This window comes from Xenopus laevis, chromosome 4L, assembly GCF_017654675.1.
Source record: "Xenopus laevis strain J_2021 chromosome 4L, Xenopus_laevis_v10.1, whole genome shotgun sequence".
In the NCBI taxonomy this organism is placed as follows: domain Eukaryota; kingdom Metazoa; phylum Chordata; class Amphibia; order Anura; family Pipidae; genus Xenopus; species Xenopus laevis.
This window is the reverse complement of record NC_054377.1, coordinates 126,914,362-126,930,863: the sequence shown is the minus strand read 5'-3', so window position 1 is coordinate 126,930,863 and position 16,502 is coordinate 126,914,362. Positions and strand designations below refer to the sequence as shown.

Below are 16,502 nucleotides of genomic sequence, written 5' to 3'. Positions count from 1 at the left end.
GACGCCAGGTTACAGTGGGAAGCACAAACCGTTTCCGGTTTGGGTGGAGCACGTACCGCACAGAGTAATGGGATACAAATCGCTCTGTGCCAATAGTCGCTGTGAATCGTCTGTTCAAAAAAGACGATCGTCTTGTCGCCGCAATTTACTTTTTAAAAACGTTGGCGACAAATCGTCCAGTGTGTCCTTACCCTAAAGCCATAAAGTGCTGGGTTTGTTTGTCAGTTAGTATCCATGTGTATCCTCTGTACCTCTGTATCTATGTATTCTCAGGAGCCGGAATGAATTGTCCACCCCCCCCAATGACTGAACTGTGTCTGTACATAGTTGTGTGTACAATAACCCGTGTCCTGCAGCAAAAACACTGTGTGTCTCTATCATAGCACTGGTAACAGGCCACAGCCCTTACACAACACTCCCTTTAGCAACACAAATGACAGGTCTCTACAAAAGAGCTGACAATCAAGATTAAATGCTGCTTGCCGATCACATTTGTATAGTTTTAGTTGTAAGCAGCGCAAAGGGAAATTGTGGCACAAGCTCTTACTTTCCTTATTTGCACTAAAGTATAGGAATTATTGTGTGTTATTTACATGTGCGGGGCTGCAGGATGGACAGCAGGACTACAGGGTGATGGAACACGGTATCATTTTGGGGGGTTTTGCTCTCCCCAGTCCTTAATCTGCCAAACAAATCACGGAGAATGGAATTTACAAAAATGGCACATTAAGAAAAATTCATTCAATCGCTGACAAACAATTATCTGAGCACAAATTTTTCAACATTTTTGCAATTTTTCTTTTACGTTAAGAAAGTAGTAGAGCAATATCACCAGTGTTACTCAATCTTAATGAATCTGATGTTAGTAACACAAGTAAAATGTCATTAATAAAGCCAAACATATACATTAACTTTGGATCTTGTACTCCAGATAAGGATGAATTTATTTAGAACTCTAATTTCATTCAAGCGGTGTCAGTAACGATAATTTAATGCCAAGGAGCACAAAACCACCAGTTTTGCTTCACTCCACATTTGCCTTTCCCTTTCCACTTGTAACATATATAGCTTTGGTTTACTACAGTTCCCAGCATCCTCTGATGGAAGCCGTGTCAGAGCCACGAGCAAGTCATTCCTGGTATGGAATTATTACGAACTTTCTGAAGGGGGGAATCATTTATTTAAATGAGGAATGTCCAACATGTTGCCCTCCAGCTTCATCTGACTGCAACTCCCAGCATCCCCCCCCCCCACAAAAGCCAGCCCATGAGTGACATCCCAGGTGTATATACTTAAAATATCTAACAATTCTTACTCAATACAATATGTCCTTATGTTTCCCACCAATGGGCTGGTGTTACTGTAATAATGGGCCCCATAAATATCTATTACAGTAACTAGTAGGGTGGCCATGCAGGCCGTGTGCAGTGATGGGCCATTGTGGATCAGTTGCCTCCAGGCTATTCAACTCCTCTATCCTCAGCCCACAAAGCAGCCCTTATAGTCACAATGGTTGCCAAAACAGCCACCGGGGCTTGTGCAGAGTGGGGCAGTAACAATGGTCTTGAGCCTCGGCTGTTTGATGCTATGTCCCATGGAAACCCTCAGTCTCAGGGTATAAATATTGCCCTGGGTGGAACTGACAGACACTACACTCCTGGTAACAGAGAATATCCCAGCAGCTATGGCTGAGCACAAATCCATCCCCAGTGAGCCCATGCCCCTGGACATGGACAACCGGGACCCTAATAACTTGAATGATCACGTCAGGGTGAGTAATGAATCTTAATGAGGATCAATGGGGCAGATGGAGATTGTCTGCATTTCTAATTCTTAAGAGCCCAAACTTTCTATCTATCTATCTATCTATCTATCTATCTATCTATCTATCTATCTATCTATCTATCTATCTATCTATCTATCTATCTATCATCTCTCTCTCTCTCTCTCTCTCTCTCTCTCTCTCTCTCTCTCTATCTATCTATATGTATCTCTCTGTTTTATTTATCTCATCACCAATGTTACTCCATTAACATTTATCATATGGTATAGCTGAAACACAGAGGACATGTTGCTCTGCTTAAAGGACCAGTTCATAGTTATGCATGTTGATCAGATGATCTGGGGTATCTGAAGTTAAATTGAGGAGATGAAAAGCACTATTTATTGCATGCTCTACACTGCTTTTCTGCATAACTGTAGCAAATCATATTGGGAGCTGCCATATTGCATGCCCCCTCAATGCATTTTCTGTAGAACAGTAAACCTCAACCTGTGGCTTTGCAGCTGCTGCTTATTTCCAGCTCTCAATGCAGATAGCTTTAGTTTTGTAGCGGGGATGCTGGGAGTTGTAGCACCTGAAAATTTGCCCCCCTAGGCCCAGGCCTTTGCCACAAATCTGGGCCTGATTTGGGGGCTCAGAAACATGCAGTAGAGCTCTGCAGACCCCCTGTATGGGATATATGGTGTGAGCGATAATGTGCTGGGGATTAGAGATGAGAAATTAGAGATAAATTACTATAACATGTGCCCTTTTATCACCAGGTGCTCTTTGAAGATGCCTTTGGGGAACCAGAAGGATCTCACACCATTCCAGGAGCGTGGAGCATGTCCTACAAGACATTCAACGGGGTGAAGAACTGCTGCTACATTGTCCTGTCGGTGCTGTGTGGGTGCCCCCTGGCCTTCTGCTGGGCACTTGAGTTTGCCTGTGTACAGTGCTGTCATATCTGGATGGTGGGCCCTTGTATTCACATCTGGAAGATAAATGTGTCCTGTATGAAGATGTTCTACAGCTCCTGTGTGCACTGTCTGTGTGACCCGTGCTGGGAGGCGTGCGGCTTGTGCTTAAGTCTCATTCGTGTGCAGAATAAGAACGGATAGTGTCCCATACGAGCCTGTATTCACCACAGTGCAGTGTTCTGACCAGCAGAGTACAATGAGTTGCAGAGTAATGCTCACGTGCCTTGCTGAGCTACAGAAACCTCCATGGACTTTTCCACTTATTATCTGACATACACCCTGGCTGAACTGCCACAAACCTGCATACCCTGTGGCATTTGCTCTCTAAACGGTATCTTGTCCATTTACTACTTGTTGTACAATAAAACCATCTCTGTGTCTGCCTCAGTCTTGTATCTATATTATATAAATATATAATTGTCCTGCAATGATGTATTTTGGCTCAGCAGATATACTGAATTCTATTCTACCAGCAAACTCTACTCAGTACTAGACATATTCACTCTGCCATGTACAAAGACAAAGGCATTCAGTTTTTATCCTATTTATACATTTGCAGTCCTCCCACTGTACATGACTTCCTGATCCCTCACTCCTCTCCCCTCTATTTCTTTCCCTTCTTTATATCCTCTGTTCTTCCTTTCTACCCTCACTCCATCTTCCATTCTGTCTCAATTTGTCTCTCTTCCTCTGTACCTTCTCTTGCATTTCCCCAGTGTCCTAGTCTCATCTATCTTCCCCCTTTTTCTTCTTTTTCTGTTTTCAGCTCCTTTCAGTATCCTCTTTGCTCGTCTTCCTCTTCTGCTTTTCTTTTTTACTCTCCTTATTCTCTTACAATTTTCTCTCTCCCTATTCTATTCCCTTTGTTCTAATTTTTCACCCTGATCTGCTCACTTTCTGTTTCCTTCCCATTCCACCCCTTTTTCTACATGCTATACTTTCACCATCAACCTTTGTGTTCTGTTCTCTTCTTCTTTCAGGCTCTCCCAGTGTTTGCATTTCCTCATATACTGTACATTGTAAATACACTCTCCCCTTACAACCATGTTCTCCCTCCTTGCTTTCCATCATCACCTTATCCCTGTTCTTACATTTGCTTTCACTGGATGAGCCACTCTCCTCACAAGTAGAATCTCCAGTATATGTTGCTGATCTGGATATGGGGTGCCTCCCTTCCGCTGCTGATCCATGTCCAGTTGGGCTCCTTAATTAAAGAATAGGCAAGGTGCATAGTGCTAGAAATGCTTTTTGTTTTTAAATGTGTACATTGCAACCAACATCAGCGTACACTAAATGGATGACACAGAATGGAAATTCTCTGTGGATGTGGCACTGCAAATGGCTGGAGACACAAGGGGTAAATATATTGCCCCTGTTGGGCCCGTTAGTGTCTCAACTCTTGTACCCCTCCCTACTCATCATAAACTAGAGCCATTACTGAGCCAAATGGCAAGGGCACCTGAGGCAAGCTCCCAGCCTCAATAACCCCCACATGGTGCCGAGCATGTGTGTGAGTGTGGGGGGGGGGTCATCACCAAAAATACTATCCCCAATCAAGTGTAAATCCTGCTCATCCCTCAGCTGGAGTTTCAACTTGAACTAAGGGCAGAAGAAGGTGTCTAGCACCATCCTCCCCCCCTCACTGTTGCACCACGGGCACTTTCCTTCATAGTGAACTTCCCCCCACTCTCCCTTACATGGTACTTACCTCCTGGTACACTCTCACATGCAACAACACTTCATACAATGGAAAGTCTATTCATCACCTGCTGCTCCAGTTGTTCCATTTCCCAGGTTATCCATTATCCAGGGTGAAACCTGATCTTATTGGAATCAAGAAGGAACTCCGGTCACTATTGTTTCACTCAGGATTTTTATTTACTTTCTTTACTTTTAAAGGTTGAACTTCCCATATAAAACAGAAAGTTTGTCCCATGGACGAGTACACAGGTTTTCAGTTGGATGTCTATTTACTATGCCTACTTGAGTGCTGCCTGAGGAGCTCCCTTAGCTCATGGCCAATATAACCCTGGTTAGTCTACAAGTTGCTCCAAGGTCTTAGAACAGGTAAAAGTGTAATACAAAGGGGTAGAACAGGGGCTAAGAAAGTATGAGCGAGCTGGGGGTTGAATTTGCACCGTAGGCACCAATACTACTTGTTTGCTCTGCTGGGAGTTCAGTTTAACCACAGCTGGAGAAGCACAGGTCGCATATGTCTCTCACAAGGAACCGGGGAGGAAAAAAGACGACCATTCCAGTGAAGTGAAAATATGCACATTATTTATTAACTGATTCTTTGTAATAAACCATTTGAAAATATTTTACAAGTAAATCACACACGCACAATATCTTACAAACTTTCTGTCACTTGTTGAACTTTTTTCTGTACAAATAAATAAGTAAATAAATAAACTTTTGCTCCAGTTAACGGAAAAAAAGCCACTAACCGATGGAGAGAAATTTCAGCAGCGATGACCCTCAAGCCTCCCAGATATATATATATATTTATATATATTTATACGTATTTATAGATTTCATTTCTCTTCTGGAATGGAGGATCTGACGAGGACGAGCGGACATATGCCTGATGCACACACAAACCACCCCTCTTAGCACAGTCACATTCCCAAAACAAGGCCCAAACACACGCAAAAAGCTACAAGCAAAATGACCATCAAGGGGGGTAAGGGAAGTAACAAATGAATCCTCGCCCTAATCTGCCCCCTCCCAACCTTCCCCGAGTATCAGCAGAGGGTAACTTGTGGCATCTATCGGCAGAATGAGGGTAAATGTAAGGTGAGCATACTCTCATTATACAACGGACGCTATGGGCTTGTTCAATAACATGGTACGAACCACTCCATTGGCATAAGCCACAGCAAGCAACCAATCAGATATTAGCTGTCATCATACCAACTGCACTAGAAGGATGAAAGCTAGCTGCTGATTGGTTGCTTCTGACACGTGTTTGTGAAGGATCCTGAATGGATCCAAGTATGTTCACTTGATAGAGAAGAGATAGTGCCATGAACATGGGGGCAAGTGGATAGGGCTGGATTTCATAATGGTCACTATGGCAAATGCTTCAGTCGGAGTTGGAGGTAGCTGCAACCTTAACGTGTATATAGGGGTGGGTTATTAACTTTGTTACTAGTGAATTCATTGATATGTCAAATCAACTAAAATATGTATATATTGTAATTACATTTGATAATACATTGATAAATAGGACTCACTGATCATTAATAATAACTATATAATATATAATAATAACTATATGTTGTGTAATTTTTTGGCGATGGCACCAAAAGAATCTGCAGGATTTATAGCACAATATGGGGCCGACCTTAATGGGTACCAGAATGAAAGTTGTTATTCGTGTAGAACTAAGGGCACATATAAAGCGCATGGCACTTTAGTAAACACAGGAGCTAGATGGGAGTTCTGGCCAATAGGAACAAACGTTAGTAAAGAGAAGCTCTGGAGTCAACTGGCATCACTGGGTAAGGCTGGTTAGATGGTCTGGATGATATCTCAGGAGAGGAGAGAAAGACTGTACTTGGCGCACAGTTGGGGTAATTCCCAATTTATCACTATTAAGAAATTTATCCACATTAAGCTTGTTGTTGTTGGCATCTGAGGTCATTTGGCTTTGACATTTGGTGACAAAGTTCTGTAGGCTAATGGCACATGGGACATTTTGACCACCTCTGACCTCCAGTGGAGAACACTCACGTCCGACTGCTTGAGCAAAAAGTGCCCTGCCTGAGGCACACAGAGTAGTGAGAGGAGCAACTATATTCACTTGAGCAGTCAAATATGCCCAGTATGTCATGAGCCTGAAAGAGACAGCAGCTGCCTTTTATGGCAGTCTAATCTTCCACTTTATACACATCAGAATGGGAGGACTGTACAAAAATCCAATGGCTACTCAGTAATTCACAGCATAGTGTTCCTATAGATCAGTGATCCCCAACCAGTGGCTCATGAGCAACATTACTCACCAGTCCCTTGGATGTTGCTTTGGCCTCAAAACAGGTGATTATTTTTGAATTCTTGACTTGGAGGCAAGTTTTGGTTGAATTAAACCAGTTGTATTACAGTCCTGTAGGCTGCCAGTCCACATAGGAGCTACCAACGTCAATAAATAGGGACAAAAAGGTAAGTTAAATGCAGTTGGCATTTATGTTAAAGTCCCTGTGATTGGCTGGCTCAGGTGCTGTTGCCTGGCCATATTAATTTTCTTCCTGGCCTGACTGATGTTTCAATGATCCCTGAGTACATAGGGAAAGGTCATAGTTTTGATGTGCAAGAGAGGAAAGCCAATTTGGAAGCCAATATCTGCTTATGTATGGGAGTTTATATATCCACTGCTGCAATTTGTCCCATGCACCCATATGAAATATCCAGCCCTGTGATTGGATAAATGGTAAGAGGGAGGTGAGGGAGAATTCCCAGTATTCAATGGGTAGAAAGCATGGAGGAGGAGCATCAGTGTCAAAAATCTAGAAGAGACAATACACTCATAAATTTGGGGGTTAACCCCTTTGGCATGAAGTGAAATATTCCTAGTATTTAGAGGCAAAAGGAGAAAAACAAAATAAAGAGGGCTATAAATATGCAGGCAATCAATGCAGAGTATAGTGAGCAACAGGGACAGGGCACAGTTACCATACGCAAGACTATAAGAAGAGACAGAGCCTGAGCACCAGGAAGAGTTACGGGAACTGGAGTCCATAAAGCAACAGAAAGTATTGTAGAGAGGGACAGTATGATGCATAAATAGTACCAGGCAGGGTTTGTGTTTGGGATACTCCGGCCTGTATAATGTTATCTGTGTTGCAGAACCTCTTGGCACTCGGTACAGATTAGTAATGGTTACCTTTAGTAATGGACGTCAGAACACAGGGTGACAGGGAAAAGTTCAGGCTTTTGCAAATAGGGTGACAGTATCCATAAATGTCATAGTGTGCTTCTGTGGAACACAGCGTCTCTATTCCCTCACACTACACTATCCAAACACAGCGAACACTCCATCTTTCCACTGCCCTGTATATTGTGCTGGGTTTGTGTCACTCAAGAGCTACAGGGAAATGAAGCTCCTAAGTGCAGCGCCCCCTGTGCTTGTGTCATCATTGTGCTCTGCCTTGAGGCGGCTCTTCAAGTGGAAATACAGGGCTTCAAGCTCTTATTATTATTATTATTATCTGTACACGACAGCTCCGGACTGCAGAGAATGATGGAGAATGACTAAACGAGAACTGCACTATCACACACGGCTAACGAGAGATCCGCAGAGCACTGTGATGTTTCCCAAACAGGTCGGCTTGTCAGGAACCTTGGCTGAACAGCGGAACACATCTCAGATGGACAAAGCCACCGCTATTATTTTGGGTGGATGACGCTCATTTTGGTACGTTATTACTCAAACAGTGGCCATTGCTTCCTGTTCAGATGTGACACGTTACGCCGAAGAGATGCAACACGTTTAGTCAAAACCTGCTTCTTTGGTACCGTACTGTATGACAGGGAGGTTTGTGGGATACGTGTGCTGCAGAATTGTGATCCCCGTACATGCAGATCAGTTCAGAGAAAGTCAGTTGCTAGGGCGGCAATGAGCATCAAGTCAGACAGCGGCATTACAGGTGACAGAAGGATTAATATGAAGTATTTAGAACAGATGATGGACACTAGGCTCTCTCTACTCATGGGCCTTGAGGGATCTGATGCTCTGCATGGAGAAATGGGAGCTGTAATACTGCTATTGCCCACCAGAGGGTGCTGCTGTGCGTACAGCCTGGTTTTGCACTTACAGTATGTTGGTGTCACTTCTCAGGTGACTTTGGCTCAATGCACTTTCTAACATGAATGGTCACCCAACACATGGATGAGTCCTACAGACAATGACCTGATGAATCTTGATGATATGAGCATGTATGGATATGATGTCATCAACACATTACCTCTGCTTCCCAGCTCAGTGTGGGAAAGGTACGGGAAAAAAAGAAGGACAATGGCCCCACCACACACTTTATGTTGGAAAACAAAGGGTCACAATAAGATCATGACCCCACTCAAGACATAGGGGCAGATTTTGATAGACCTGGCCCTTAAAGTGAGGATAGTAATGGAACCTGAGGTCTAAGCATAGGTACCATGGAGACAGATGAACAGGAAACAGGACCTCCTCAGAGTTGCCGTGGTTACCATGCCCAATCAACAGGAATTTAAACTTGCCATGGTAACTGCTGCCACTATCCCAGATGGCGTTGCCAAATATCTCCCCGATGGCATAGGAAGGTCTCTTTGTTGTCACAGTAAAATCATCCTAAATAAGCGCTGGTTGTTCTGGTAACTCAGCCCGAAAATTAAAAAGAGAGGTGTTCTTTTGGTTGCCATGGTAACCACGTCAGGAAACAGGCCTCAGGAAGGCGCAGTGATAGAGGGAGGAGATTGTATTACGTCTAAAGGCCTCGACTGGAGGTTGACCAGAAGCCATGGGGCAAGACAAACTGGATAAGGACCTGGAGTAACATCAGCAAGAGCCACGACGGCCGGAACAGGTATCCTCTGCCGCAGTCTGACGTGTCCTCCTGGTAAAAGTCAAGTGCACTCGTTACATCTTGTCCAAAAGCAATAGAAATAAGCAGCTTAGATTTAGATGACAACTGAAGACCTTTTAATGCTGACAAAAAGCAGGGCACACAGACTATGCCATGACAAGGAACATTAGACATGATACGGTATCAAGTGCATAAGAAATGCAAATATCACACTCACCATTGGGTTGTAGTCAAAGCACATGTGTGGCCCTTTCCTGTAACGTGGCATCTGCACCAGCTCACACTGCTCAGGTCCCTCAGCTGAACGAAGGTCAAGGTGTATAAAAAACATGTCCAAATTCCAACTTCATCTCCAGAAAAGCTCAAATAGTTGACTTAATGCCTTCACCAACCTATAAGTCTCTGCTCATTCATTATAAATGACAATTAGATTGCAAGCAATATCATCATTTTGCTCGCAGAAGAATTCAGACATTCTAGCCCCTGATGGGAGTCATTCAATATCCTCCTTAATGCACTAATAGGGCTTTTGGAGCACCAGATATTTAAGGTCCAGACAGACATTGAGCCATTGGGATTGCAGAAGAACCTGTTGGTTCTGCCTCCTTAAAGTGATACTACACTAAAAAACTACTTTTTAAAATATGAATGTACATTAAAAGTTACCTATAGGTCATGTTGATCATTTTTTGCTTAGAGGTTTGTTTATCTAAGTTGTTGTTAGTTAAAGTTTCTAGACCTGACTGTCCCTTCTCAGCCTGTCAGTTAGAGATTCTAATGCTAACAGACTCGTGTTGCACAAATATGGCAGCCCCCTCATAGAGGAATATTGGGCATCAGACAGTTAATGTAAAAGCATTGTGCAAATACTTTATGGCAAAGTTAAAAGTAGCTTTCAAAGGCAATATTATGATAGATGTAAAAAAGAGTTTAATTTCTGGTGTCAGTGTCTATTTAAAGGCCCAAATAGGGACAGATAAATATTCCCAATGTTCTAATCCATTTTGCTCCATGTATTGTCACCATAACATATAACTGCAGGATGACCTTTGGAGGCTAATAATGATAAAACAGGTGCTAATCTGGTGTACGTATATGTATAACTAACCCACTAATGTTTATCCTCAGTTAAGAACCAGAACTGAGGGATCATTTAACCACAGACACCCAAGCCCACCCAAAGGTGTATTATCTTGTCTTTTATATGAGAGGATACAGCGTGTCTCAGCCTGATCCAGTTTCATGGAGTCGCACTGACTGCAAATCATCTTTTCTGCCACCACAAACAGCAGGTTTGTGTTGGAAAGTCTCTGGGCATGAAAGTACCTACAGGGAAGAAGAACAAAGATGAGGAGTGAGGCTCTCAAGATAAGGAAACAAAGGCACAAATAGGGCAGCACAGTGAGAATAATACTGACCGGGAGCAAGGGCCACAGTCGATGACTGCTGAGTAAGTCGAGTTGATGTTGCCAAAGTAATACTGTGTTTGTTTCATGATGCAAGTGGCTTCCCGGGGCTCCAGATTCTCTGCTGTGATATCATCTATTAACAATCAAATGACAAGGTGACAAATTGTAGGGCCCTGGAGTATCTAACAATAAACTTGTTCCATCTGCCACTATAAAGCAGTCCCGGGTTTCAGCTCCCCACTCCACTCCTTGCACCAACCCCCCAATTCACACACTCGTTGTTGCCCTTCCACTGGCAGCACATTCTTTCTTACCTGCTTGAAGCCAACTGTTATATACGACACTGAGGAGGAGATGCTGGAACAGAGACCTAAGCAGAAGAGAAATAACATTGGTCGGCTGAGTCCAGAATAAGTTGCCTTCGTTTCTATGGTGGATAGCTCAACTGACGTTCTCTGGCTGATGCCAAATGTCGTCTACCACCATCATATTTCTAGAACTTTCTCTAGGAAAGTTTGACATCAGGTTAATGTAATCTCAGTAATGTTAAATGCATTTGTGGGAATAATTATTCTTTAAAAGGAGCATAGCCAGAAACCAAGGATGATGACTGTGTAACTGTTGCAGTAAGACCTGCTATACTGCACATACTAGCCTGGACACCTGCACTCATTGGGGCAAATTCACTAAGATTCGTAGTTGCGCCAGTGTCCGCTTCGCCGCACTTCGCCAGGCGAATTTTCCCCAGCGCTACGCAAATTCACTAAAATCCAAAGTTGCGCTCAGGGGAAATGAAATGTTGCGAAGTTGCACTTGCGTTAATTAGTTACGCTAGCGATGCTTAATTTGCATACGGCGCCAAATTAAATTTACAATGGAAGTATACGTAGCAGTACTACACAAGCCTAGGAAACCTTCAAAACATCAAATAAAATTTTTATTTTGCCCTACACATGTGCCCACTGTATAGTTAAGGTGCCATGAGTTAGGAAATGTAGGGGGGAAGGAGGGTAGCCCCCCTTTTTCAGCCTATCACCCATAAAAAAAGAAAAAACGCCAGCGTTTTTTGGGACTTTGAAAAAATGTCAACTATTTTTGAAGCAATCCCTATCTACTCTATTGCACTTCGCCTGGTCTGAGGTGGCGAAGGAAGTCTAGCGTAAAGGGTAGCGTTCTGAAAAATGCGTGCGTCAGTGAATTTGCGTAGTTACGTCCATTGCGCAAATTCGCCAGGCGTAAGGGTGCGAAGTAACACTATCGAATTTACGCCAGTGTCCGTTAGTGAATCGGCGAATTAACGAAAATGCGCTACGCTAGCGAATTAACACTAGCATTAGGCGCTTTGTCCTTTAGTGAATTTGCCCCATAGTGTATATTGCAATACCATTGTGTATAATGCTCCTAATGCTCCCCATTATAACATGCCTGCGTATGTCATTTGTATTTGTTTGAATCCCAGTGGAAAAATATCCCTATCCTTTCTCTGTAATGTACAATGCACATCAGCAGACTAGCAAGTGACTGGAAGAGTCAGTATAACACAGAGGTTAATGGATAAATGATAAAAAGAAAACATAAGGTAAAATACTCCTCCTAAATGAGTGAAAAGGTGCGTTGGTCAGTGTAAGAAAGACCCCAGAAGTGCCCATATAGCTGCTCCCAAGCAAACACTCCCTAAACTCACCAAGCAGCTGCTGAGGTTATCCAGGCCAGGTTCAGAACATCAGCGATTGTTGGCTAAATAGAAAAAAAATCAGTCATCAGAGCACCCCCAGGCATACATCCCTAGCAAATGGATTATATCACAAGAAGAGCAAACATTGTCCTGGTCCTGTAACCCATAGCAACCGATCTGCTCTTACGAGTAAAATGGAGATATAATAACGAAAAGCATATCTTATCGGGTTTCTATGGATACATTGCCCGTGGCAAACGCTGAACATTTTTAAACAACTCCATTACATGTACAGACAGACATCGACAGCTTCTGATGAAGTGAAATTCGGTCACGAAACCCGTAAAGCTAGTTCCCCTACACAACGATGTTGTGTTTTAATATGGATCAATAAAGATTTATCGTTTTATACAAAGTTTGGGTTTCCCGGATTCCTGTTTTGGGGATGCTTCCGACACCATCAAGCTTCTTCTACAGACATTGACAGTGCCTCAGATTGTCAGATTATCCACAGTTTTGTCCCAAGCAAAGGGGAACAATAAAAACAAAAGAGATAAACCGTCATTACCAAGTAATGGTGTTCAATCCACAAGCAAAAAAAAAAAAACATAGAAAAAGAAATAGCCCAGAGAGGTTAGTAAAGTAAAGCTGAGACATACATGAATCTCACAGGTTAATGGTTTTTTTCTTGCATAGAGCTGGTTTATATGTCCAGTAGTGGTGCTATCCCAGCTGACACACACAGTGGCACTTGCTGATGGCAGGGGTGAATGTACTAATGATAAATCCGCTCTGCACTAATGAAGTATACAAAAATTGTGTTTATTTCAACGTTTCGGCACCATCACTCGGATTGTCCAAGTCCTTGGAGTGCGTTATTTTTTATATGTGTATGTGATATATATATATATATATATATATATACACACATATGTATATAATTTCATCACTGCCATACAGCTTGCATCTGCTAAGGCATTGTCCATACACTGCAATGAGATGGAGCTCTTTGTAGCTTTATTGTGGTCTATAGAGAACGTTCATATTACTCTTAGTTAGCAAATATGAATGTTTACATTATATATATATATATTGCAATATATGGACAAACAATCCCTGTGTTGTTTAAAGGGTAAGGCATTTTTTAGTAGCAGTATGCACAAAATGTCGCTGTCTTAAATATATTGATAATGGGTTGAGTGCAGAGGACTCTTGTATTTGACTATATGTATTTTGTGGTCACACCCTCATTGCACCCCCGCCTAATGGTTTTAAAAAATAGTGGTGAGCACAACTTTCCCTTGTTTGTTATAGTTCATATAGGAGCAGTGACCAGCTCCATGTTGTAGCTCCCACCCCTCCCAGCTATAGTCAGGTGATCCCACTGGTGTCTAATAAAAGGGCAGCCAAGTTTGGGAGTTTTACTTTGAAAGCAGCAAGTAAGTTGCAGGTAAAACTTAGTCCCTTTGTAAAATGTATAATTAAGCAATTGAATTCTTAATGAATCAGATGAAAATTAAGCGTAGGATTGCCAGATATGGGATGACTTTGACGTAGTTGGCCAGCTTAAATATATTGCAATATATGGACAAACAATCCCTGTGTTGTTTAAAGGGTAAGGCATTTTTTAGTAGCAGTATGCACAAAATGTCGCTGTCTTAAATATATTGATAATGGGTTGAGTGCAGAGGACCTCTTGTAGTTGACTATATATATATATATATATATATATATATATATATATATATATATATATATATATATATATATATATATATATATATATATATATAGCTCTTCGTCTAGTCCCGAGGGAGACATATCTCCCTAATACACCAAGACCTGTGAGTAAATACCATGAAAATGAATCGCTATATAAAAGAGTACAGTGTCTCTAGTTATATATTGGGATTCTCTCCTCATTCTATTCAGGGATGAAGGACTAGCAAGGCAGTAAGTGATGCTAGGAGGGCACGCTCTTGTGCTGGAATTATCAGCCCACACTGTCTAGCAGCAGCCTTTAGCTGTCAAGGAATGCCGGGAAATGTCTTTCAACAGTAGCTGCAAAGCCACAGGACAGCAAACCCCGGGTCTAATACAAGAAATAAATCTCTCTGCAAGCCCAGCCAGATACAGCATCTCACGTGGCACCAAACCCTTTCTGCAGTATAAAATGTCATGAGAATCCAGTTGGTCCCTTGCAATGTTGTCTGAATGCTGATCAGTTTAGTATTCTATTATGTTCACCTTGCAATTTGCAGTTAGGGTTTATTGTTTTGTGGTTTTTGAATGATTTAGCTTTTTGTTCAGCAAGAAAAATGCAACATAATTTAAAAACTATAAAAACATACAAATTGAAGGCCAGCTGAAAATAATAGGCCATTCTATTATATACTACATACTAAGGGGCAGGGTTGAATTGAAAATTCAAATTTTTTGGGTTTTTTATGGTCAAAACTGTCAAATTCAACTAGGGAGTTATTCAAATTCGATTCAAGTTTTTTTTAAAAAAATTCTAATTAGATTTTCGAGATTTATCATACTCTGGGCCTTTAGGAACTCAAAATCGACTATTTGCCACCTAAAACCTGCCGAATTGCTGTTTAAGTCAATGGGAGGGATCAATTTTGAGTTGTTTGCGGCCTTCCTGAGATTCTAGTTTCTTTTCGGAGAAAAAACACGAATCGAGTTTTTTAAATACAAATCAAATTCGATTCGAGTTTTTGAGTTCATTCTACTCATCCGAGTTTTTAAAATTCGATTTTAACAATAAATTTCGATTGGTCGAAGTTCATGGGAGGACTGAAAAGTGGAATTCGAAGCTCACATGAATTCTAAATTCGACCCTTGATAAATGTGCCTCTAAAAGTTAACTTAAAGATAAACAACCCCATTTATGTATAATAACACAAAGCTTCTCCCAGTAGATAAATAACACCCCAAAATACAGTCTCCTTTATTATTTCATGCAGCAAAGGACAGCCCAGCATAGTTATGTACAACCAACCTCTCGCAACAATATCAGTGATTCAACGAGAAGTAATGAAAGCCTGGGAGTCGGCAGTGATTTGTATGACAAGTACAGATCTCACTTACCACAAAGATTCCACGAGGTGCTGCCCCTTTGTTGCTTTCAGTCTTTGGGGCACACAAAGACTGGTAATCATAGGACTCCTTCCTTGTGAAAAATGAATTATTATAAAGAGCAGACATGAGATTGGGGTCCACTTCGCTGAAGAACTTCCCAACCTGATGAAAGGCATAAATGTACACTGAGAAAGGGATAAACTATTAGGAAAATATAAACAATTAGGGGCACATTTACTATTGGTCGAATATCGAGGGTTAATCAACCCTCGATATTTGACCGTCGAAGTAAAATCCTTTGACTTCGAATATCGAAGTCGAAGGATTTACCGCATTTCGTTCGATCGAACAATTAAATCCTTTGGATCGAACGATTCGAAAGATTTTAATTCATCATTCGAACGATTTTCCTTCGATAAAAAAATACTTAGAAAGCTTATCGGGACCTTCCCCATAGGCTAACATTGGTGCTCGGAAGGTTTTAGGAGGCAAAGGAGGTGGTTGAGTTTTTTTTAAAGAGACAGTACTTCGACTATCGAATGGTCGAATAGTCGAGCCATTTTTAGTTCGAATCGTTCGATTTGAAGTCGTAGTCGAAGGTCGAAGTAGCCAAAAAAAACCTTCGAAATTCGAAGTTTTTTTCCTTCTAATCCTTCACTCGAGCTAAGTAAATGTGCCCCTTAATATAAATTGCAACAATTACATCAAGCTGGCAATTAGACCTCAACTATTTCTACTTCTTTAATAAAATGCATTAAACCCTGCTAAAAATGTCACCTTTGCAGACACCCCATGAGGCTTTGAAATGTGTAAAGGGGATAATTACCTAGAATATCCTAGGTTCTGTCATCCTAAAGCCCTGTGAGACAGCATTACCCTGCCTGAAAATCGTGACATTTCAGTAACAGTTGCTGAAAGCCTCTTTAGGGAAGTACCTATGTATCCAGGATTGAGAGGTTGCAGCATTGGTATCATTATAGAAACGCTATGACAAACAAACCCAACCTGTTCTGGGGAGACTCATCA

The 16,502-nt window shown here is 41.8% G+C and overlaps 2 protein-coding genes across 3 annotated transcripts in view; one reads left to right on the top strand and one right to left on the bottom strand.

Moving 5' to 3' along the window:
• Positions 1–1,618: 1,618 nt before the first annotated feature.
• Positions 1,619–3,129, top strand: LOC108714608 (caveolin-3). Its single transcript, XM_018258985.2, has 2 exons — positions 1,619–1,771; positions 2,545–3,129. The coding sequence occupies exons 1-2, from the start codon at positions 1,685–1,687 to the stop codon at positions 2,881–2,883; spliced, it is 426 nt and encodes a 141-aa protein (XP_018114474.1). The 5' UTR covers positions 1,619–1,684; the 3' UTR covers positions 2,884–3,129.
• A 1,871-nt stretch (positions 3,130–5,000) lies between these two features.
• cacna2d2.L (calcium voltage-gated channel auxiliary subunit alpha2delta 2 L homeolog) overlaps positions 5,001–16,502 on the bottom strand; it is a 189,508-nt gene continuing 178,006 nt past the window's right edge. For both annotated transcript variants that reach the window (XM_041590779.1, XM_041590780.1), the window contains 7 exons: positions 15,486–15,638; positions 12,399–12,451; positions 11,029–11,084; positions 10,724–10,847; positions 10,522–10,631; positions 9,523–9,605; positions 5,001–9,335 (listed from right to left, as the gene is read on the bottom strand). In XM_041590779.1, coding sequence (XP_041446713.1) covers positions 9,207–9,335; positions 9,523–9,605; positions 10,522–10,631; positions 10,724–10,847; positions 11,029–11,084; positions 12,399–12,451; positions 15,486–15,638 — 708 coding nt within the window. In that variant the 3' untranslated portion in view covers positions 5,001–9,206. The remainder of the gene's footprint in view (positions 9,336–9,522; positions 9,606–10,521; positions 10,632–10,723; positions 10,848–11,028; positions 11,085–12,398; positions 12,452–15,485; positions 15,639–16,502) is intronic.

Bases quoted from the DNA above. Each gene is read 5' to 3' on its own strand.
- LOC108714608 (XM_018258985.2), top strand. From the start codon at position 1,685: ATGGCTGAGCACAAATCCATCCCCAGTGAGCCCATGCCCCTGGACATG. The intron at 1,772-2,544 runs GTGAGTAATGAA...TTTTATCACCAG, and splicing joins ACTTGAATGATCACGTCAGG to GTGCTCTTTGAAGATGCCTT.